The sequence below is a fragment of the Squalius cephalus genome (assembly GCF_949319135.1).
Source record: "Squalius cephalus genome assembly, chromosome: 13".
NCBI lineage: Eukaryota > Metazoa > Chordata > Actinopteri > Cypriniformes > Leuciscidae > Squalius > Squalius cephalus.
The window spans coordinates 18,871,349-18,894,988 of record NC_137134.1 but is presented as its reverse complement, the minus strand read 5'-3'; the positions used below and the strand labels follow the sequence as shown (position 1 = coordinate 18,894,988).

The following is a 23,640-nucleotide window of genomic DNA, read 5'->3' as shown; positions in this document are numbered from 1 at the left end:
TCTATCAATGGAACAGGAAACAAGGTGCTGTAGTTCATTGAAATGTACAGACATGCTTAGGGTTAGGGTTAGGATCTCGGTAAAGGAGTAATTTCTCACAACATAGAGACACTTTAAAGTTAGCTTAATGTATAACTAACGTAATAATAACACCAAACCATACTTTGTAACATGAAGCGCCGTTTTATATGGATTGAACGATTGTCCAATCACAGCGAGTTCTGCGATAAAGTCACAGCCAATAACAACCCAGCTGAACAGATGCGTCACACTTACATGCCTATTTATGGTAAATTATGACAGATCTCTTCTGGTTCCGGCTGCAGGGATAGATACCTTAAATATTTTATATTTAGGCTGTTAAACATGTATTCCTTCTAATTAAATTATAAAACTCATATTTAAAAACAAAAGACTCCTTTGTGTGGTTACCATCCAAAAACGAGTTCACATGATCAATGACACAAATTTGCTTATTTGATTAGACTGATGCATAAATGCATTTGAAGGAGAAACTTTTTTCTAAGCAATGGCCTACAGCAGGGGTAGTTTTGCAGAATTCTAATTAAAGATAATTGCATGTAGGCCTACTAAAATGCTTCTAACATTTACAGTGTATGTATAGTCAAAGGTATATCAATTATATTCAAATAAATGTAACAAAAGCACAATGAATGGACAATTTTGAAAGCTTATTCCAATATTTAATGTCAAACTGTTTAAAGACAAATGTAGCGCCAAAACTACTGCACAACAGTATAAAAATCAGTTAATTAAAAATATCCAGATACAGGGGCAATCTATTATAGTGACACATACATTAACGTCAAAAAAAATTGCTATGATGAAGTTATATATTTCAGTGTTTCCACTACCATTATATAAGGGGGGCGCCCCGCCCTCCTAACGGCTCGCCCCGCCCCCCTTGAAGGTCAAGTAAATTTGATTTGATTTTCTTTATAGCGCCAGATTACAATTTGTTATTTTATTAAACAAACTAAATAGCCCTTAAGTAATATGTTGTTTATCTTATTTCCACGATGGCATGTCTTTTCTGTCTGTGTTTGCGCGTTTACAATTATCCCAATGAGTGCGCACGCACGCACATTCACACACAAACAAACAAACACTTGCGTCACATACAGATGAGCACTAGCGGACAGAGAGCGCGCGGCGGGAAATATGTCGCGTCAACCAGATGAAAACCAGACAAAAATATTTGCGTTTTTTAAACGCTCACAGGGAACTGAAGATGGCAACACTCGCTCCAAGTCTAAGGGGATCGCACACCGGACGCGCAGCGCAGCGCCACGTCTTTTAAATTCGAACACATTATTCTCTATGAGTGTAACGTTACACACACCGGCGGCCAAACAACAACACCCAAACACAGTGATGAAGTGGACACCACCAGGAGGATGCAGGAGACAGGGAATACCAAGGAAGACACGGAGACCGATGTTTCACGAAGATCTGAAGAATGTCAGTGTCCCATGGGAAGATGTGAAAACTTGGCCATGGATCGAATACGTAGGGGACACTTGTTGCCCAATGTGCCCAGCACAGGACTTGATGATGAAGTTGTGAGTTTATCCATAAGCGTGGGATATTTTTCTGTAAAGAGTGCTGCATAATTAAATGTTAAAAGCATTTTTATGTAATAAGTTCACTGATATGTGGGCATTTCTATGAATAAAAGTATGTCTTAAATAGCAAGCAATAATCATATGAAAATGATTTACATGCAAACGGGACAGTTATCAGCAGTGTAACTGATCTGATTATGACAAAATAATCGAGTATCTGATGTCATGTGACAAGTCAGATAAGCTTTTCCACTCTTGCAAACAGGAAGGTGTGGAGAGACATCATGTATCACTGGAACATAAACAGACGGGGACCAATTTGCAATTAATATAAACTTTCTGACAGTGTGTGTGACATCCGACAACTTTCCAAGAAGTGGCGCAACTAATTTACAAATAAATATGTACAAGAATTTAGGCAGTAGCCAATGACAGCACTAGGAGTAAAAGCTGGAGGATTGTGTACGAGTATACAAATATGTACGAGTATCGTACGAATTTGACAACTTGTTAAATCTTGTGAATTATTAAGACTTTCAGACTATGTTTGTACTGATTGGGCTATGGGTTTTGTGAGAAAAGTTTTAAAAAACAACAAATGCTTGGTAAAATGTTTGATTTAGGGTTCAAACCAACACATACATACCATTGTGAATATTTGCCTTTGCAGCTGTCCGTCTCCTCCGGTTACTTCTCCTCAAACAATAATGGGCTGACTGAGTCTGAAAGGCCCTTTTGATCTTTTCAGCTGAAAAAAGAGAAAAGAAAATATCATTATGTATAATATATAGGATTATTTAAAGGAAAAAGTACTGATTTACCTTACAAATATTGGATGTTACATTATAAAGCATTAAAAGCATGGCAAGTGTTGTGGTTAATATGCACTTACAACAAATTTCACTTTAAAACTATCAATACTGAGGTAAAAGCATGGTCAGTTTTGTGATTACTGTGCTTTGCTACACCAATCACAGTAAAACTAAGGTTACTGAGGTTTAAAGTATGGTAAGTTGTGTGGTTACTGTCCTTTTACCACACCTATCACAGTAAAACTAGGGTTACTGTGGTAAAAGCATGGTAAGTGTTGTGGTTACTGTCTGTTTACTACGCTTATCACAGTAAAACTAATGTTACTGTGGTAAAAGCATGGTAAGTGTTGTGGTTACTGTGCTTCTACTACAAATACAACTTTGGAACTAATTGTACTATTTTTAATCTGATATGAATATCTAGGCCTATAGCACGTCACGTGACAGGCAGTGTTTAATCACCCTATTTTGAATTAGAAAGCAATGAAACGCAAAGTCTCCGTGGAGATGACAGATATAATGGCAGATTAATATCGACAAACAGAAAAGACATTATATCACACATTATTAGGACAGTGTATTTAGGTATTTACTACTTACCAACATCTGACACACGTGAACTGATGCCAAATATCGCGATGTGTTCGGAACGAGACTTCTTCAGCGCGATTTCCTACTGATAAAATATAATTTTAAAAATATCAATAAACAGCAAAGCAATCCAGCTTCCCTGGCAATAAGACCGAAATAATAACATTAAAAAATACATAAACCATGATAAGATCTCGTGAATAAATGTTGATTAACAGCTTCTCTGCTGCAGCCGACAGGCAGAAATAATCGTGCTATGATCACGAAAGACGCTTCCCATTGAAAATACATTAGTTTAAAAAACGTGCTGGTATTACGAAAATAACGAAATAAACGTGTCCGTGGCACGAATAGATTAAATTACGTGACCATATCACGAACTGACGTGATATTTGATAGTTATGTATACATTATTGTATTTTAAATGGTGTAAAAACTGGTTATTGACCTCAAAATAAAGCATTTTCCCTCTGTACATGACTTTGGGGACGAGCATTTCTGTGGTACTTGGAATGCTATATAATTAATAAAAATCAAATATTGCCACATTGATGGCTCAAGAAGGTGTAATTGTTCAAATAACATATTGTTTTATTTTAAAATGTAAAGAAATTGTAACCCTAAAGTGTTTTTAAGTGTAATATTTCTTTAAAGGCTAGGGACAGAAAAGTGGACATTTCCATAGAATGACCCTTTTGCTGTTTTTGATTCTTTTAGGCTGCAAAGCTCTTGTGAATAAATTAAATCATTTGGCGAACGGACATGGAACTTTAATGCGTCAAGACTTGACTTTAGCCATCCTGTTATAGAAGAAAAAACAACAGCTTAGAATATTGATCAATCAGAATCAAGCATTTTAGCAATTAAGCAAGTTTTTAAGAATGTTACAATTGAATTAGCAGATTAAGAATTTTTCTTAATTCTTTTATAAATTATTTATTGTTCTGACAGCTCAGGTCCCTTTAAACAAAATATACATCTTTTTGTGCACTTTCTTTGAAAAAAGCCTATATATTTGGCCGATGTAAAGCATGTGTATGTTTTTTTTTATTACTTTAGCAGCTCAGGGATGTTCAAGGAGCAACCTGTTTGTGCAATTTGCACTGTGAATTTGTACTGTCAGTTCTGTTTTTGAATAAAGGGTTGGAAATGAATGTTTTTTTTTTAATCTGATTCATCGATTAATCGAAAAAATAATCAACAGATTAATCGATTATTAAAATAATCGTTAGTTGCAGCCCTAAACCAGTCCCTCCCTGTTTACTGAAGTCAGCTGGACCCCGGCCGTATTCAGATCAGATGGTGGACCTGCATTCCATGACGCATCCCTGAAGTTCCAGAAGGCCTCATCAACACGACCAATCTGACTTCTGACCTGTAATGCTGCCTGGATCATAATCATACACTGTTCGTTCGTTGGCTAGAGAAGAACTGGCCCGCGACTGAGCCTGGGTTCTCCCAAGATTTTTTTCTCCATTCTGTCATCTGATGGAGTTTTGGTTCCTTGCCACTGTTGCCTTGGCTTTTGGCTTGCTTAGTTGGGGACATTTAATATTCAACAATATTATTGATCTGCCTTACTTAAGGTGGATGATGACGCAATTTTCTTCTAGAAACAAACTTTGTTGTATTATTTTCATGTTATCACTGTGAAGCTGCTCTGATACAATCTGTACTGTAAAAAGCAATATATAAATAAAGGTGACTTGACTTGACATATATAATTACAATATTGGTGGGCACTAAAGTCATTTCACATTAGCAACTACGGCTCATTCACACACTAAAAGGGAAAAGACAAAAATTTCCCAAACTGAAATAACTATGGTAAATTGAGATTCCTTAGCACAAAGCATAGATTTTTTAATAATTTTTCTCAGCTAAAATAAAAAGCTAAAATACAAAAAAATACAAAATACAAAAAACAAACAAATGTATAGGCTACATATGTGGTAATACGTACACAAAGAAATGCATTTTTCATATATTATTCCAGTCAGTTATTCTGCTTATACCATATTTACCACACTTCAAGACATGTTTCAGTGTTTTATTTTAAGACAGGTTCAGGTTTTTGTCCTTAAAATGATCTTGTGGGACTCGAGTAGAACTTTCTGACGCATTCTATCCCAATCTCCCATTGCTAATGTCAAAATGTCATTTCAGAATAATAACTAGCAATGGAGAATAGAGCCACTGACATGTAGTCATGAGAGAGAGAGAGAGAGAGAGAGAGAGAGAGAGAGAGAGAGAGAGAGAGAGAGAGAGAGAGAGAGAGAGAGAGAGATTGACATGTCTAAATTTGTGCGGTTTGTTCTAACAGTGATGTTATCACCTTATTACTGAGAAATACCATGTCGATTTTCAGTACCAGAACTAATCGACAAAATATTGCGGGCAGTGCTGATAACAATTTTTGTGACTACGTGTGCATGTGGGTTGGAGAGGGTGCAGGAGAAAGAGATTGTGCTGTTTATAGATAAAATGTCGATTCATTTAAAAAATGTAATAGTCATGTTTGTTTTCTTTATCAGTGCCTTTTGGGTCATTCTACAGAAACGTCCACTTTTGGTATGGCAAGATGTCTTAAAATTGATTTATTTTTCTAACATTTATACTTACGCCACATTATTAGATTACCCTTTGACTTTATGAATACGCATAAATGACAGCTTAATGATTTGTTTATATTTTTTGTGCATTTATTTAAAGACGATACAGTATGTACAATTTTTTTGTCACTGGTGTTACCTTACTACTTTGGAAAAATTAAAGGTTTTTATGAAATATTATTTCTAATTTTTTTCAGCACATGTAGTCAGAGTTACCAAAAAAAAAAAAAAAAGAATAATGCAACAACACTGTAAAAAAATTCTAACCCTCCCAAATAAAAAAATTCAAGTGACCGATAACATCTAAATTTTTCAATTGGCCCAAGTGAAATTCTGTAAATTATAAAATTAAATTTACAGATTTTCACTTGGGCCAATTGAAATTTACAGAATTTCACTTGGGCCAATTGAAAAATTTAGATGTTATCGGTCACTTGAAATTTTTGATTTGGGAGGGTTTGAAATTTTTTACAGTGAAATAAAGAGATTATGTTTTATTTGATTAGGTCAGCCGGAACCGGGAACACTTCCCATAAATCCTGATGTACTCGTTACATCATGAGAAGAATGGCATCTACGCTAATTTTAGTGTCTGTGTTTATCCCGAGGTTTTCCTGCAACCTGCCGGATCCGGGCCGTATCCAGATCTGACGAAGGACCTTCGCCTGGACCTGATGACAACGCAGTGCTGAAGTGCCAACTAGTCTCTCCCTATGGAGGATCCCACTACCACTCTACAGATAAGGCGTTGTCGGGAAAATTCGTTTCGCGTTCCTACCCCAAAGCAACAAAATAAAATAAAATTCTTTATCAAAATTTATAAGGAAAGACAAGTACTTTGTTTAGGCTTGGCTTGTAGGGAATTTCAAACCTGCGTATTTTCAAACGCACATAACTATAGAACCCACTCTAAATGCGCATGTGAACGCCATCAGCGTTTCTCACAGGTTCGCGTTTAAAGTCTGTGTAGAGGGAATGGTGTCGTCTTAGCGGCCCCTAATTTAATAACAAATGATCGTTGCGACGGAAGCAAATCAATCAAAACTAACTTTAGATGGAAAATAACTTAACTCTGCTATAAAGCCAAAACAATCTCTGTTACCTTAAATTATCCGCTTATCTCTGTGAAGCTGCTTTGAAACAATCTACGTTGTTAAAAGCGCTATATAAATGAAGATGACTTGACTTGACTATTTATTTTAATCAGGATTGTTAAAAGTGTGCTTGAATGAGGTTAGTTTGTTTGCGCAACCATGTATTTGCTATAATGAAAATATTTCAAAACCAGTTAAAATCAAGTAATGATGCAATCCTTTAAATCGTAACTTTTGAGTGTAGCAGAATTAAATGGATTTAAAATTATTATTATTATGTCACATGTGACATTGTATTTAATGTGACAGAAAAAAAAAAGACAGTAACACCAGTGACACAATGAATCACCAATGGCATGCATAAGACCAAAAATCATTATTCTTCAACTATAATTAAGTAGATGAGACTAAATTGTTACATTTGGCATATAATCTAAATGAATAGCTTTGAATAAAGTTTATCTATAAATGGGAGTCACTGGTGTTACTGGTGACAATTTTCATGAAAAATTCATTTTACAAAATGTCTGCTGCAAGGTATCAAACCACATTTTGTCAATCATGGTAAACTGACTAAATTAAGTAGTTTAATCCATTTGTATTTTAGTTTTTTTACAATTACCTAACAATAAAGTAGGTCATACCAGTGACTTCAACTAAAAGCTTCATATGAAATCATGAGATAAATGAGAAAATGTTCTGATAACTGAAAAGAGACAGTGGATCTACCACATAGACAATATATAAACTGGACACAGCGACCCCATTGGATTCAACGGAGACAAGTGAAGTCAATTAGAAGCACTTACTTCCTGATGGCTGAGCGTACTGCGCAGACTCAAACTGAGCTTGACGACGTAGATGTGACGTGAGCAACCCGTCTGTCTTCTAGTAGCTGTGCCAAGAGAAATCTGAATCATTCCCTTCCGAAACTTGCAGAGACGGAGAGTGTGAGCTAGGAGCAGGAGAAACTTTTGCTAAGTATTCTGATTAATTATTTTGTCATTTTGCCTCCACATCCCTCCGATTGCCTGCGAGCTTCTCCTCCTGTCCATACGGTAATCTCTCTACTGTGCGACAGAGAGTCGCGTGGTTATGACGCAATCGTTAGCCTATTTTTACAAAAACTGCATCTACGGGGCCATAACGTAAGATACAAGGTAATGGAGCCTTTTATACATTTTTGTGTTTCTTTAGAAATAAATAATGGACAAATGGAGTCTTTAAACGCCTCAGATGTAAAGTTATTCACAGTCAAAGTGACGCCAAAATGAATGGGAGTCAATGGGATGCTAACAGCAGGTGATGGTCCGCTAGCCAATGGTGGCGCCCGGGGAAACTTCAAAATAATATGAAACCCTGCCCCCCTGATCTACCATGGGTTTTTTGTTCACGGTAACACCAGTGACACAACTCCAGGGGACCACTACTTTCATTATAAATTGTATAATATTTTTTCTGCATTTTTTTTTTTTATATCATTTACATAATATATTTGATAGTTATGTATACATTATTGTATTCTAAATGGTGTAAAAACTGGATATTGACCTCAAAATAAAGCATTTTCCCTCTGTACATGACTTTGGGGACGAGCATTTCTGTGGTACTTGGAATTCTATATAATTAATAAAAATCAAATATTGCCACATTGATGGCTCAAGAAGGTGTAATTGTTCAAATAACATATTGTTTTATTTTAAAATGTAAAGAAATTGTAACCCTAAAGTGTTTTTAAGTGTAATATTTCTGTAAAGGCTAGGGACAGAAAAAGTGGACATTTCCATAGAATGACCCTTTTGCTGTTTTTGATTCTTTTTTTAGTGGTAGGCTGCAAAGCTCTTGTGAATAAATGAAATCATTTGGCGAACTGACATGGAACTTTAATGCGTCAAGACTTGACTTTAGCCATCCTGTTATAGAAGAAGAAAAAACAACAGCTTAGTTGATCAATCAGAATCAAGCATTTTAGCAATTAAGCAATTTTTTAAGAATGTTAAAATTGATCTAGTTTGATTCAGGAGGTCCTTTGGTCTGCGGAAAAACTGCAGTTGGTGTCACATCGTTTGGATATAAATATTTCTGCAATTCACCTAAATATGGCTTTGACAAATCTAAATATGACAACGGTCATGTCAGCATCAGAACTGGTCTATGGTGCAATGGAAGAAGGTGGCCTGGTCTAATGAATTGTTTTCTTTTTGATCAGGTGGATGGCCGGGTGAGTGTGTGTGTGTGCGCATCATTTATCTGAAGAAAAGATGGCGGAGGCAGTGTTATGCTCTGGGCAATATTACTTTGACATGTACCACTATCTAAAGATTGTTGTGGTCCACATACACCCCTCCATGGCAATAGAGTTCCCTGATGGCAGTGGCCTCTTTCACCATGCCATACTGCAAAAATTGATCAGGAGTGGTTTGAGGAACATCAAGAGTTCAAGGTGTTGCCCTGGCCTCCACAATCCTCAGATCTCAATCCAATTTAGAATGTATGTGTAACGGTCAACAGCTGGAGTGCCCTTGAGAGCCACCAGAGGGCACTCCACACCAGACTATTATCACTCCCTCCCAAACTACATTTCCCATAACTCAATGCCTGGACTCATCATCACTGATTGCATTCACCTGTGTCTCATTACCCTGTTAGTCTCAGCCTATTTATACCATGTTCACTCATTCACTCACTGCGAAGTTTTGTATGTTGTTGCACTGCATTTCTGAGCGTTTCCCCTGGTTTCATGTCTCTTGGTTTTTGGATTTCTTGCTTGTTCCGTGGATTTCTCTTTTGCCCCTGACCCCTGTTTGTTTGTTTGTTTGTTTGTTTGTTTGTTTGTTTGTTTGTTTGTTTGTTTGTACGGCCTACCTGTGTTTTGTAGGGATGGGGAAATGAAGCCTCATGAATCACTGAGGCTTTCCCCTGACTGTTCCGGGAAAAGATTCAAAGCTTCGAGAGTGTCGAGAACAGTGCCATCTGGTGCTTATTTAAAATAAAGCAGCCAGAAGCCTGTGTTAGAAGCTCTGGCAGATGAAGCAACCACAACACACTCCATAGTTTCAATGTTATTGGTACAAATAATAGCCTTACATGGTTGTGTATTATTTGTTCATTTAATAAATTAATTTTCTCTCCTCAGTTAAATAAGATCAGACTCGTTAAATAAGATCTGGGGTTCGAGCCTTCTGACACCCAAAGCGAAACGCGCACGTGATTGGACAGAAAGTGAGGCTTCATTTGTTCTCGATCACGTGACTCTAGTAAACCAATACACACACCGATACGGGGCTTCACTAGAAATTGTGTCGCATGTGTGATACGCACATCGAAGCTTCAGTGTCATACGTAACATCACTAGTGTTTTGACCTATTGCCTGTATATTGGATTACGTGTCTGGATTGCCCCTTAATTAAAGATGTATTTGGATCTCTACCATCCCTACCTGTCTTCGAGCAGTTCGTAACAGTATGGGATGTGCAAGACCAACAAAACTGATCAGTCATGGAGGCCCCACTTAAGCAGGAGTTAAAGGATCTGCTGCTAATGTCACAAGGGGAACTAGACAATATTAGGCAGGTAGTTTTAATGTTGAGGCTGACCAGTGTTTATACCTGTACATGTTAAGTGTTTGCTGTGGTTCATGAAAGCCAATTTTGATGAACTTTGCATTTTCTTATTGCCTTCTGCTTTGCACCTATGTTATGTTTGCTATGTTAAAAGATACAAAGCACGTTTTGTAGTTCAAATATGTTTGTAAACTAACATTTATATAGGTTAATGATATATACGGTTACGATCTGTAAAATATTCAAAATGAATGCTTACATTCTTAATTCTTATCATCCAAACCATCTGTGGCTTCAGTGAAACCGCAAGGATTTGCAAGAACAGCATTTTCTTATCGTGTTGCTCATACTACAAAACATATTTTGAAAAAAGTGATTAACCTTCAGCTCCACCCACCTTTAAAGTATATTTATACCATGTTTATCCAGTGAGAGCTCAGCTCAATCGTTGTCTTCATCATGACCATCATCGTCTTCTCTCTGCTCCTGCTGGCCTCTCTGCTGCCACACCTGACCTTCACTGGTGAGATTGATTATATAACAACATATTATTATCATTTTTAAGACTTTAAATTGTATGTGCTGAATAAGTCTCTCTCTCTCAGCTCATGTGAATGTGGGTATAGTGAATGGCAGGGAAGCCAAACCCCACTCCAGACCTTACATGGTTTCTCTTCAGACTAATGAGGAACATATCTGCGGTGGATTCCTCATTTCTGATGAGTTTGTCTTGACTGCTGCACATTGCAGGACCGAGTAAGAGCTTGTTTAGTGTGAACAGAAATGTTGAGTTAGAACTGACTGATAATGACTGCAGTTTAACCATAGTGTATTGTATGACATAAATTAACATTTCCAATGTGCTTTTTATACAGATCTGAGATTCGGGTTGTGGTCGGTGCTCATGACTTAAGGTACAGCAAGAGTGTCATCAGAGTGAAGTCCTACATCCCGCATCCAGACTATATACCCGATCCTATTCAGAATGACATCATGCTTTTGAGGGTAACAACCTTTTATAAATTTAGTTGTTCAAAATAATATCTGGTCAGCAGTAGACACAAAAAAACTATTTTCATCTCTATTGCAGTTTCTTGCTTTAAATATTATTGAAGGGATTTAAATCATTTCTATGTCCAGGTGTCTCTTTGACTCTGTTCCCTGTATTATTCATTTATTGATCTGTATAGAAACAATAATATCGCAAAAAAGGGAGAAAACCTGAAAAATCATTGAAGCATTTTTGTTATACTCAGCAGAAAATGAAGAGGCAAAAAAAAAAAAAAAACTTAACTTGGCTTTTATGGCTCTGTACTAACCTCAAAACAACAGTATAATCCACTGAACTTCAGACTTATAAATAACTGTTTATTAAATTTGTTGTATTTTTGAATTACAGCTAAAGAAAAAAGTTAAACTTAACAAAAATGTTAAATGGATATCATTACCAAAGAAAGGAGAAGACGTGGAAGGAGATACTGTCTGTGATGTTGCTGGTTGGGGAGGCACGACTATTGGCCCACAGAGTTATTGTCTAATGGAGGCATTCACAACTACAAAAAATCAGGCACACTGTCAGCGCAAATGGGGATCTGAGTTTTTTCCCTCACAGATGATCTGTACACATGGCACTGGTGGATCCTGCTTCGTATGTGTTAAATATATATATATATACTGTATATATATTTTTTTTTTCTTCACAGACTTTATGGTAATGTACAGACTGGTTTCTAGTGACGTGATGATCTGTGTTTCTTAACAGGGGGATTCAGGAGGTCCTTTGGTTTGTGGAGACACTGCAGTTGGTATCACATCTTTCGGTGACCCTGATTGTTGTAATTCACCTGAGTATCCTGAAGTTTATACCAAGATTTCAGCATATCTTAAATGGATCGATGAACAAATGACGTTAAGTGTCTACATGTAAAATAGAAAAGGAAGATATATATATATATATATATATATATATATATATATATATATATGTATTTAATTTTTCTATAAACCTTCTTTCAATAAAAATATCACATGGCAAGCATCAATTATACTCAAAGTGTTCTCGTTGTCACAACCACACCCTCACTTTTCGGTCATGACTGAAGACTCATCTCTCATTGAATGGGGAAAAACTGAAATACTCAAAACTGTTGCTAAATTACAGTGATACAAAAAAAAACATATTTCAAAACAGGAATGATATCATAAAAATGTGCTGCTTTAACAAAAAAAATAATTAATATATATATATATATATATATATATATATATATATATATATATATATATATATATATATATATATATAAATGAAAAAATAAAAATCAGACAAGTCAAAATAAAAAATAAGTCTTGAAAAAGCCTCCAGGATTTGAGTTGTAAAATGAAGACCTTTGAGAAATCTTCCTACAACAGTTATTTAAAAATTTGGCAAGTCAGCTTTACTAAGATCACGCCTGTTTACTCACATCTAACAGAATTCAAGAAATATTAGCATGGATTACATCACACATGTGGCAGATTAGTCTACTCCCATTAACAGCACAAACACCTACACTATACTGCCAAACGTATTGGGACACCCCTCCAAATCATTGAACTCAGGTGTTCCAATCACTTCCATGGCCACAGTTGTATAAAATCAAGCACCGCTAGGCATGCAGACGCTTCTACAAACATTTGTGAAAGAGTGGGCGCTCTCTGCAGGAGCTCAGTGAATTCAAGAGTTAGTAACGTGATAGGTTGGACCTGCAATAAGTTCATTCGTGAAATTTCCTTACTAATATATATTCCACGGTCAACTGTTAGTGGTATTATAATAAAGTGGAAGCAATTGGTCCTTCCCAGAGCAGCATCATGATCATCTCTGTGCTTTTGCTAGTCAAATGGTAAATGGACTGCATTTATATAGCATTATCAACAGACCCATGGCCACCAAAGCGCTTTACATATTGCCTCACATTCCCCCATTCATTCACTCATTCATACACCGACAGCATCAGCCATGCAAGGCGCCATCCAGCTCGTCGGACATCTGATGGAAAATGACAAACTTCCATTTCATGTCTCATTGCATGTCTTCTACATTTATCATAAATGTGCACTTTTAATGTGCATTTTATAAATTTTTAGCATTGGTATCACTACACTCAATAACTTGATCTGAAGGAACATTTAGTCAAGTCTATTTATAATCTAATCTAAGATTATGAAAAAACTCTGGAAAAAGCTATGGAAAAACTCCTTTTTTCGAGAATATTGAAGCCAAATCTTTAAAATGCAGTGCAGCTGCACAGCATACACAGATGAACGGCAAGTACGGTCATTGGCTGTGCTGCAGCAACGGCACAAACCTATGGCGAGGCGACTCAGACTCGCAAACCAATCAGGGCACTTCACGCCCTAGCACGTCAGAGCCCGCCAGAATGGCCGTGGCCAAAGGCTATAAAGCGCTCATTCCCTGCCAAGGAACTCAGGCTTAATCGACTGAAGCGATCCCCTGATCAAAGCACAGAGCATGGCGGGTTACGCAATACTCATTCCCTCATCTCCGGGAATCGAGGTTACGTTAGTAACCGAGACGTTCCCTTTCGAGAGGTCTCTCGTATTGCGTAAGGCTAGCGTAAGGCGAGCCCCATGCGGTTGCCGACCCCCGGTATAGAGTCTATCACTGTACCCAGGAATACTCTGGCTGGGAGACAATGTGCTCTTGGAAATGTTGATCCTGATACCCAGGCATTCTACATGGCTGAGGAGCCAGGATCTGTGAGGTATCAACTGCGCCTCCAATTAACACTCGCACTCCCCGCTGTCTCAGGGGGTAAGTGCTGCGTCCATACACTTCTTAAATGTACGAGGTGCTAGCGATAGGCCAAACGGTAGTACTGTGTACTGGTAAGCTTGCCCCTCAAGGCGAATCTCAGGAATGGCCTGTGATGAGGTGATATTAGGATGTGAAAATAAGCATCTTTCAGATCCAATGAGAAAAACCAATCCCCCCGGCGAATTTGCGTGAGGATCTGCTTGGTTGTCAGCATCCTGAACGGACGCGTCATCAGAGCTGATGGGCCTGAGTCTGCCATCCTTCTTTGGAACGAGGAAGTAGGTAAAAGCCCGACTCGCTTTGTGAAAGAGGAACTGGTTCGCCAGTTCCCTTTTCCTAAGTTTCTACATTTCGGTGCGAAGAACGTGGGCAACGTCCCTTCTCACGTTTGCAGGGGAGCATACATTACAGTAGACTCAAACCTGCATTTTAAACACCTCCAGCTTGAGCTAAATAGGATTGTGTTCACTACCCCTTGTAGGAAGCCAGAGATGGCTCTTTAACATGACTAAGCTGGTCATGCTTCGTCCAATCGCACTTATGCTGGGATTAGATGAGGGGCGGGGTCAAAAGTTGAGTCCGACCAACCCCGTCTTCGGATGCTGCCAAAGAGAGTGAGTCACCTGGGGAGGCATGAACTCCTTCGCTTTGGTGAAAAGATTCAGCGCAGCATAGATTCGAACTCGGGTCTCTGGCGCGAAAGTCTAAGCGGGGGCGGGTAGTAGCTCTCTAAGCGAGGGCGGGTAGTAGCTCTCTTGAACGTAAAGAGAGCTAGCCGCGGGTGCGAGGCTCGAACATTGCTCGTGTCCGTCCGCTCCTACATCCTTCGTGTGAGGTGCTTCTTTTGCACAGCTCAAGCAAAGGGAGAGAGAGAGTGGGAAGCGGGGTCGTCTTAAGTGAAACCAGTCAGTCGAGCCCGCAGGGTGGGGAGATCCATTTCGTCGCACTCAGGGCAGCCGCCCTTAGCGAGTGCAGCTTCCACATGGTAACGGCCCAGACAGGAAGCGCAGAGGATGTGACGGTCTCCGCCGAAGAGAGGGCCTCTGCACGAGGTGCAGGTGGTTCGAGGCATTTGCAACAATGCCTCAAATTTGCTCTTTTAGAAAAAGTGTGACGCAACGGCGAACATACTAATGCATTAAAAGGATATATAGCGCGCAGGATGGCGCAGTAGAACAGCGGGAAGGCAGCATCCAGTTGAAAAACCAGGAAAGAACTGCAAGGCAGGTGGCTTGTTCCGCTGAAGGCTTTTCGACGGCAGCGAGAAGGCTTCTTATCCAGATATCAGCGAAGTGGTGGGTTCGCTGAAGGAGATCAAATCTGAGTTCCTTGGCAGGGAATGAGCGCTTTATAGCCTTTGGCCACGTCCATTCTGGTAGGCTCCGACGTGCTAGTGCGCGAAGTGCCCTGACTGGTTTGTGCGTCTGAGCCGCCACTCCATAGGTTCGTGCAGTTGCTGCAGCACAGCCAATGACCGTACTCACCGTTCATCTGTGTATGCTGTGCAGCTGCACTGCGTTTTAAAGATTTGGCTTCAATATTGTCGAGATAAGTTTTCCCATAGCGTAAGCTAGCCTTAGCAATACGAGAGACCTCTCGAAAAGGAACGCACCGTTTTCGTGTGTGTGTAGCAGGTATTGAGAAGAGAATATTATTGTTATGATTGGTTATTTCATTGGTTCATGTAGTTTGTTATGGTGCAGTACCAAAAGACTCCAGCAGGGGGCGAGCATGGCGAGTTATTATCAGGCACACAGTTCCCTTCCTCTACTTAATACAGAGATTGAGGTAAACTCATCAAGTGTCTGTATTTTATGTTCCCCTTTTCAGGGTAGCCCCTCAAATATCCGAATATTTGATGTTAATCTGAGATTGTGTATAGCAGGGATGGGCAGCTTCAGTCCTGGAGGGCCAATGTCCTACAGAGTTTAGCTCCAACCCTGAAAAAATCACCTGCCTGTAATTTTCTAGTAATCCTGAGGACCTTGATTAGCTTGTTCAGGTGTGTTTGATTAGGGTTGAAGCTAAACTCTGTAGGACAGTGGCCCTCCAGGACCGAAGTTGCCCATCCCTGGTGTATAGGATGTTAGTATAATTGTTATATACCCGTATTGTGGAAAAAGAGATGAGATTGTCGCACATGGCGAACTTGAATAGTTTCCAATGCTATGCTACCATCAGCACATATCAATGCACTGTATTGTGAGTACATTAAGTTTTATGGGATTTGTATAATGAAAATAGTGTTATTATGCTGTTAAGATGAGTTTGGCTGTAATATTATCTACGAACAAGGTTTTATGTTTATTTGAGTTTGCATCATACATGAGTGAGCGTTAATGGGTCACGTGCTGAGCCATCCATGTTCAAGTGTGAAGGCCTGCAGTTATCACATAAAATGGATGACTTGTAAAGTGGTATTATATTGTGACAACTAAAATGTTTTGAGATTAATATGCACTACATATATAGTATTACATTAATTCTGATTTATAAGTAATATGATTAGCATTTTCTTTATTTTATACTTTATTTATTCATGGATATAGTGTTTTATGCCAATTGATGCTCATATCTTTATGTGTTTTGACAGTAAATACAATATGGGTCAATTGATAATGCAATATGCAAGTTGTTAAGCATTTTATGGTAATTTTGTGCACTCATAATACAGAGATTGAGGGAAACGCAACAAGTATCAGTCTGTATTTTAATATTTCTATGTTCCCCACAAACGCGAATTTCACTCACCCAAAATCTCAGAAATAACCACCAGTAGCAGAGTGAAGCCTATATAGAGATTCAGACAGAGGTTGCAACTTTTAGATGCACCTGGACGCAGTGTTGTAGTCGAGACCAGCTCACTCGAGTCCGAGTCGAGACCGAGACCAGAGAGGGTCGAGTCCTAGTCGAGACCGAGACCAAAGAGAGTCGAGTCCGAGTCGAGACCGAGACCAGAGAGAGTCGAGTCCGAATCGAGTCGAGACCGAGACCAGAGAGGTTGGATAACCTAAGGTTGGGTCTAAAAACCAGACCTAAAGATATCTTCAGAATATGTCAAATATTTGGTGGTAACAATAAAATTGGCACCATACTCAAACAGTAAATCAAATATACCATGGAATCATGTACACTGTAATGGTAAAAAGGCCACATAGTAGGTGGTGTAAAGGTCATTTTATTACAATTATTACTTACAATTATTACAATCAGTAAGGATGAAGGGCTGGATGAAGGACCACCACCTGGATGAAGGACCACCACCTTCAACTAAACCTTGCGAAGACAGAGCTACTCGTGGTCCCGGCCAACCCAACACTTCACCACAACTTCACCATTCAGCTAGACTCGTCATCCATAACTCCATCTAGATCAGCCAGGAACCTTGGTGTGGTAATTGATGATCAATTGAACTTCACAGACCACATTGCAAGAACTGCCCGGTCATGTAGATTTGCCTTGTACAACATTAGGAGGATCAGACCCTTCCTATCAGAACATGCTACTCAACTCCTTGTCCAAGCGCTTGTTTTATCCAGACTTGACTATTGCAACGCTCTCCTGGCTGGTCTTCCAGCTTGCACAGTCAAACCTCTGCAACTGATCCAGAACGCCGCAGCTAGAGTGGTCTTTAACGAGCCGAAAAGGGCACATGTCACTCCTCTCCTCACAAAATTGCACTGGTTGCCAGTTGCCGCTCGCATCAAATTCAAGTCACTGACGTTTGCCTACAGAACAACCACTGGTTCTGCTCCCTTTTACTTTAACTCTTTACTTCAGACTTATGTGCCTTCCAGGAACTTGCGCTCTGCAAGTGAACGGCGTCTTGTGGTGCCATCTCAAAGAGGCACAAAATCTCTTTCTCGGACCTTTACCATGACTGTTCCCTGCTGGTGGAATGATCTGCCGAACTCAACCAGAGCGGCTGAGTCCATAGCCACTTTTAAGAAACGGCTGAAGACACTTCTTTTTCGACAGCACTTGATCCAGTAATACTAACACTTTCTCTCTACTACTCTATTCTGTTCTATTAAAAAAAAAAAAAAAAAAAAAAAAAAAAAAATGCGTTGATTTAAACTGAGAAGGGTCATAGCACTTGCATTTTGTTGTCCTACTGCTAGTTTAACTGCTTCTATTGTTCTCATTTGTAAGTCGCTTTGGATAAAAGCGTCTGCTAAATGAATAAATGTAAATGTAAATGTAAATGTAAGTGCTCTTGTCCGCATTGTTGTATCACTCTATACAGAACGTTAGTCTCAAGTCATGCGCAGTTGCGCACAAGAAAGTCAGCAATCATTGGATGTTTCAATCAAACAACAATTTAAAGAAATATTAACATACAGTAACAATCACAAAATATTTTGAATGGGACTCGAGTGGACTCGGGAATAAGTCAGAGTCCTAAATGTTCGAGTACGAGTCAATTCCGAGTCAAAATGCACACGAGTCCATGACAAGACCGAGACCATTAAAATATGGTCTCGAGACTGAGTCCGAGACCGAGTCCGAGTCTCGAGTACACAACACTGCCTGGACGTATGGTAAATGGATACATTTATGTAGTTGTTGTGTAGTTACATTGAGTCATCTTATCGACTTGCATGTAACGTCATGTTTAACTTTTGCACAAGTTGACACAGTTTCCTTAGGTCTTTATAAAACAGCTGTGACATTTTTTGATCACATAGTGTTATGTGCTCGTCTGTGCAGCCAACGACAGAACATTTTGCATGCTTTGCTCGAACTTTTGCCATTGCGTTAGAACTGGTTACACTGTTGTCGCTTGCAAAAACCAAATGGCGGCGCCGTGGGTGGAAACGTGCAGAATAAGGGGCGGTAATATTATAAGAAGTTCCCCTTTCTACGTCAGAAGGGGTGCGAAATCTGATGCCTTATTTTTGGCTTGCACTGCAGAGGCTTACCAAAACAAAGTTACTGGGTTGACACTTTTCACGTTTTCTGGGGCGGTAGATGCACTGGGGACTTGATTATAGCATTTAAAAACAGAACAAGTCAGATTTTCATGATATGTCCCTTTTAAAGGTCAGCCCTAAAATGCAAAACTTTTTTTTCTTCCTCATGTGGACAGAGATCACACTGGTTCTAGCCACATGAATGTCAAGTTCTACCACATCCACAATGGGTATGAGTCTAAGTCTGCTACATGACATCACGCTACTTCAGGTAAATGACTCAGATAGAGTTTTCAGGGAAAACTGCAAGAAAACTATTGTGTTCTTAACCATGTAAAAAAAATTGGAGGAAGAGAAACATATCCTGAATGTCCTAATCCCCTATTGTTCATATTGTTCACAAATCCAATTCGGTTTCAAATCTGATTTATAGGACTGAATGTTCATTTTGCAAGGGATGGAATGCATTCATTCAGAAACTTATGTCTTATATCTGGTGTATCTACAATTTTGCCGAGAAATGTAATTTGTATGTTTTTTGAGGAGTTCAAATTACAAAAAAAGATTTGAAGAAGATACAGAAGATACAGATTTGCCAAAAATGAGTTTTGTCTGAACAAATCCTAAAAGATCTGATTGTAGAACTGGAGTAAAACTACAGTCTTATGCAGTCATAGTAGCATACCTATGTAGTCGTCAGGTTATTCTACAAAGTAAAATTATTTATCAATACAATAAAGTTTATCATCCGGTTTATATTCATTGTGAGATTTCTCAGCATTAAGGATTGAATTACTTGCTGTAGCTACATGTAAAGGTCTCTTTAAAATGGATCTCCATACCAAAGAAAGATAAGGACATCAAGGATGGTCTGCGCAGGGGGTCATGGAGGATTTTTTCAGGTACAAAGTATATTCTGGAGACATCATAAATAGTGTAGCAGTTCAATTTTATTCACAGCCTGTAACTTTCTCCACTTCTCAGGGTGATTCTGGAGGTCCTTTTGTGTGCAACAAAGTTGCAGTTGGTGTCACAATTCAAAGACTTGATGATGATGGAAGCAGTTCTGGGAGGAAAAGTAAAGTGGAAATTGCAGATGAACATCTCCAGGAACAGGATAGCATTAGAGGCAAAATATCACACCAAGTAGCATTTGCAATGATGGCTTTCTGTGGTAATATTTCAAAACGAGAAAACATATGTCCAAATATATATATCTTTTTTTTTACATAGTATTATCATTAAAAACGCCTTTTAGTTAATTATTTCAAATAAATGCTGCTGGGTTTGATATTTTGTAATATGATGTAAAGACATCCATGCATTTTTAAGTGTAGTGTGTCTACACTTGTAGAAGTGTAGTGTAAGTGTCTGCTTTTGGGTCACTGTATGTGAAAATGGTTACAGTTTAAACGTCAGATCATTTTTTCTGACAAAAAGGTCCATTGTCTATTGTCAGTATCTGTCGTATGTACTGTAGCACAGCTCACACAAGTCACTTTCAAACCAAGCAGCTTTCTGTTTTCGTTTAACTTGGTGAATTTATGCAGAATTCTCGATTGTATCAATTCCTCTTGAAAGGTTCGGATTTCGCCAGCAAAAATTCACTGAAGAATGGTAAATGTGTCTGCACCTTAACAATTAAAAACACAATTCAGACAGTGCATTTAAAGGAGAACTCCGGTCAATTTTAACATTGAGCTCATTTTTTTGTAAATTTGGAGTGCTGTCAGTACAGAGAACAACGACAAAAATCGGTGTTGCCTACACCGTGTTATCCTCTTTTTAAAATTTGCACCCTGTTGACTTCAATGGGGCAAGTTTTAAACCTGCTTTTAGCCTCTTAACATCCTTGATGTGTCATTACAAGTGCACAGGTCATGTGAGTGATTCCTTCAGAGTCAACACGAGTGAATCTGACTGCAGTAGATGTGAAAGATATTAATAAAAATGATGTTATTTTAGCCAGCGCACATACCTGTATTTTCTTCCTGTTTTCGGTCGAAGCCCATAGTAATCGATTGTCGAGTTCATGCGCGTGATCATAGGTAACTAAACCTATGCGTGTGAACTCGACAATCGATTACTATGGGCTTCGACCGAAAACAGGAAGAAAATACAGGTATGTGCGCTGGCTTAAATAACATAATTTTTATTAATATCTTTCACATCTACTGCAGTCAGATTCACCCGTGATCACTCTGAAGGAATCACTCACATGACCTGTGCACTTGTAATGACACATCAAGGATGTTAAGAGGCTAAAAGCAGGTTTAAAACTTGCCCCATTGAAGTCAACAGGGTGCAAATTTTAAAAAGAGGATAACACGGTGTAGGCAACACCGATTTTTGTCGTTGTTCTCTGTATTGACAGCACTCCAAATTTACAAAAAAATGTTGAACCAGAGTTCTCCTTTAAAAGGAATGAGGAACAGGTTTTGGGTGTCTTTTTTCACCTCTGAGTCTTTCGTTCTGTTTACAAAGTTTCTGATCTTACAAAGCTGAAGTGTATAAATTGTTTATTCAATTTCAACTGAATATTATTTGGAACAAGTCACCCAATGCCATCCATCCTACTTCATCTACCTCTGCAATTCCCTCAACTCAACACCAGAGGTCAACATCTGACTTCTAAATTGAGCCTTTTTACATTTCCATTGTTCTCAGAAGCAGAAGTCATCATAGTCGGATAAACTTCTATAGCGGTCAATGGGAGACAGCAGCAAATTGTTGTATTCCCATTTGCCCCATTAGCATAATAAAAAATCCATGATAGTGTTTCTGCAACTTTTCAAAAGAATGGAAAAGTGTCGAGAGAATGATGTGGAATTTGCTGTCACTCTATTAAAAAACACCTTCACAGCGTTTTTTTTTTTTTTTTTTTTTAACTTACTGCTGAGGTAATGTAACACACAGTACAGTGTAATTCAATAAATAAAAAAAAGTAAAACTTTACTAGATTTGCAATGTTGATAACTGTGGAAACATGTAATCAGTCTGTGAAAAGGGTCTCTATCTCCCTCTCTTTCCTCACCACCTGGGTTATTGTGGTGGTTTTCCATCAATTCATACTGATATGAATTGTCACAATCGGTTATGATTTGTAAAATATTCAAGGAACAAGATGTATGCTGACCTGCTTAGTACTTCTAGATCTTGACCAAACCCTCTATGACCTGAAAATGAGATCAAAAAGATTAACAAAAACAATATTCACTCATCAAACTGAAGAAAAAAAAAGACTTGTAGGCAGCTCAATGTCTCCACCCACCCTTATATTTATACAGTGTTTTATCATGAGAGCTCACTGATCGTCGTCTTCATCATGACCATCATCATCATCTCTCTGCTCCTGCTGGCCTCTCTGCTGCCACACCTGACCTTCACTGGTGAGACTAACTGAACTTAATTTTGATTTATCCCTAATTCAATGTCAGTATGGTCTCTTTTGCTGATGCCTCATGTTCCTTGTCTGGTGAATATGTCAACTAACAGCACTATCTTTCTCTCTCTCTCTCTCAGCTCATGTGAATGTGGGTATAGTGAACGGCACAGAAGCCAAACCCCACTCCAGACCTTACATGGTTTCTCTCCAGACAAATGGACAACATAACTGCGGTGGATTCCTCATTTCTGATCAGTTTGTCTTGACTGCTGCACATTGCCAAAATAAGTAAGACTTTTGTTTAGTCTGAATGGAATAATGATTGATTATTTATTGTAGCGAATTAGCTCAAAAAAAGCAATATGTAATTAATAAGTAATCATACTGGTTATGATCAATTATTACCTACATATTTTAAATCGCCCAAAAAGGGGATACATAGCCCATGTATTTGTATCTATATATATGGATAATTAATTACAACAAATTATAATCAATTATGAATATACAGATAGGCTAGAATAGATACATTTTCAGAATAACCTTTAACAGAATTAATTTCACATCGAATAATCTGTTCGTCCACCGAACCGACAGTATGATCTTCTTATCAACTCTCAAGGAAGATTATGCTTCTTATCAACTCTCAATAAAGGTCATGAAGACTAACTTCCCTGTTCTATTAGATTACTATAAAGTACTCAACAATATAAAAGCTTGTAGCTTAAGGTCTCACATTTAAGAGACATTAGGTGAGCAGGAGTCAGAGGCAATCAAGCGTATAATGGGTTTTAATAAATGAAACCACAAATACATATCCTTTGGACAGACTATCCTTAAACAAAGAATACATATAAACAGAATAACGAAAAGTAAAGAAAGAAAGAGAGAGCAGACCACAGAATGGCAAATATCACAAACAGTTAACCTTTGAGAGCCAGCAAAGAATCAAATCACCTTAAAGCAGGGGCAAACAATCTTAAACGCATCTAAATCTCGATAGAAATAATACTGGCATGGATCTTTGGTGCTGAGCAAGAATGCATGTGTGTGTGTGATGATCCTCGCTGGGTCCGGGAGTTTGAAGCGTTCTTTCAGTTCTTCCAGAGAGCGCATCGCCGGTATATATATATATAGCTAAGGCAAACCGAGAGGTTTAATTCGGCACCAAGAAAGATATGTCTGGAAGATACAGAAGTAATATGAGGTGGGAAACATACATACGCACAGGAATATATCATATACATTTTGGAATGACTTATA

The 23,640-nt window shown here is 38.5% G+C and overlaps 2 protein-coding genes and 1 long non-coding RNA gene across 3 annotated transcripts in view; 2 read left to right on the top strand and 1 right to left on the bottom strand.

Moving 5' to 3' along the window:
* LOC307169609 (granzyme G-like) overlaps positions 1-23,640 on the top strand; it is a gene marked incomplete at its 3' end in the record, with an annotated part of 198,644 nt that overhangs the window by 173,762 nt on the left and 1,242 nt on the right. The window contains exons 2-3 of the mRNA XM_079890339.1: positions 22,280-22,381; positions 22,515-22,665. Coding sequence (XP_079746465.1) covers positions 22,318-22,381; positions 22,515-22,665 — 215 coding nt within the window. The 5' untranslated portion in view covers positions 22,280-22,317. The remainder of the gene's footprint in view (positions 1-22,279; positions 22,382-22,514; positions 22,666-23,640) is intronic.
* LOC307169167 lies at positions 1,556-3,128 on the bottom strand. The gene is made up of 3 exons (XR_013823055.1): positions 2,999-3,128; positions 2,233-2,334; positions 1,556-1,614 (listed from the first exon to the last, which is right to left on the bottom strand). It is a non-coding gene; the product is annotated as an uncharacterized lncRNA (long non-coding RNA).
* On the top strand, positions 10,719-12,194 carry LOC307169564 (granzyme B(G,H)-like; the record flags this gene model as incomplete). The annotated part of the gene is made up of 5 exons (XM_079890291.1): positions 10,719-10,782; positions 10,865-11,015; positions 11,135-11,264; positions 11,659-11,907; positions 12,022-12,194. 5 exons carry the CDS (start codon positions 10,719-10,721, stop codon positions 12,184-12,186), a joined length of 759 nt encoding a protein of 252 aa, XP_079746417.1. The 3' UTR covers positions 12,187-12,194.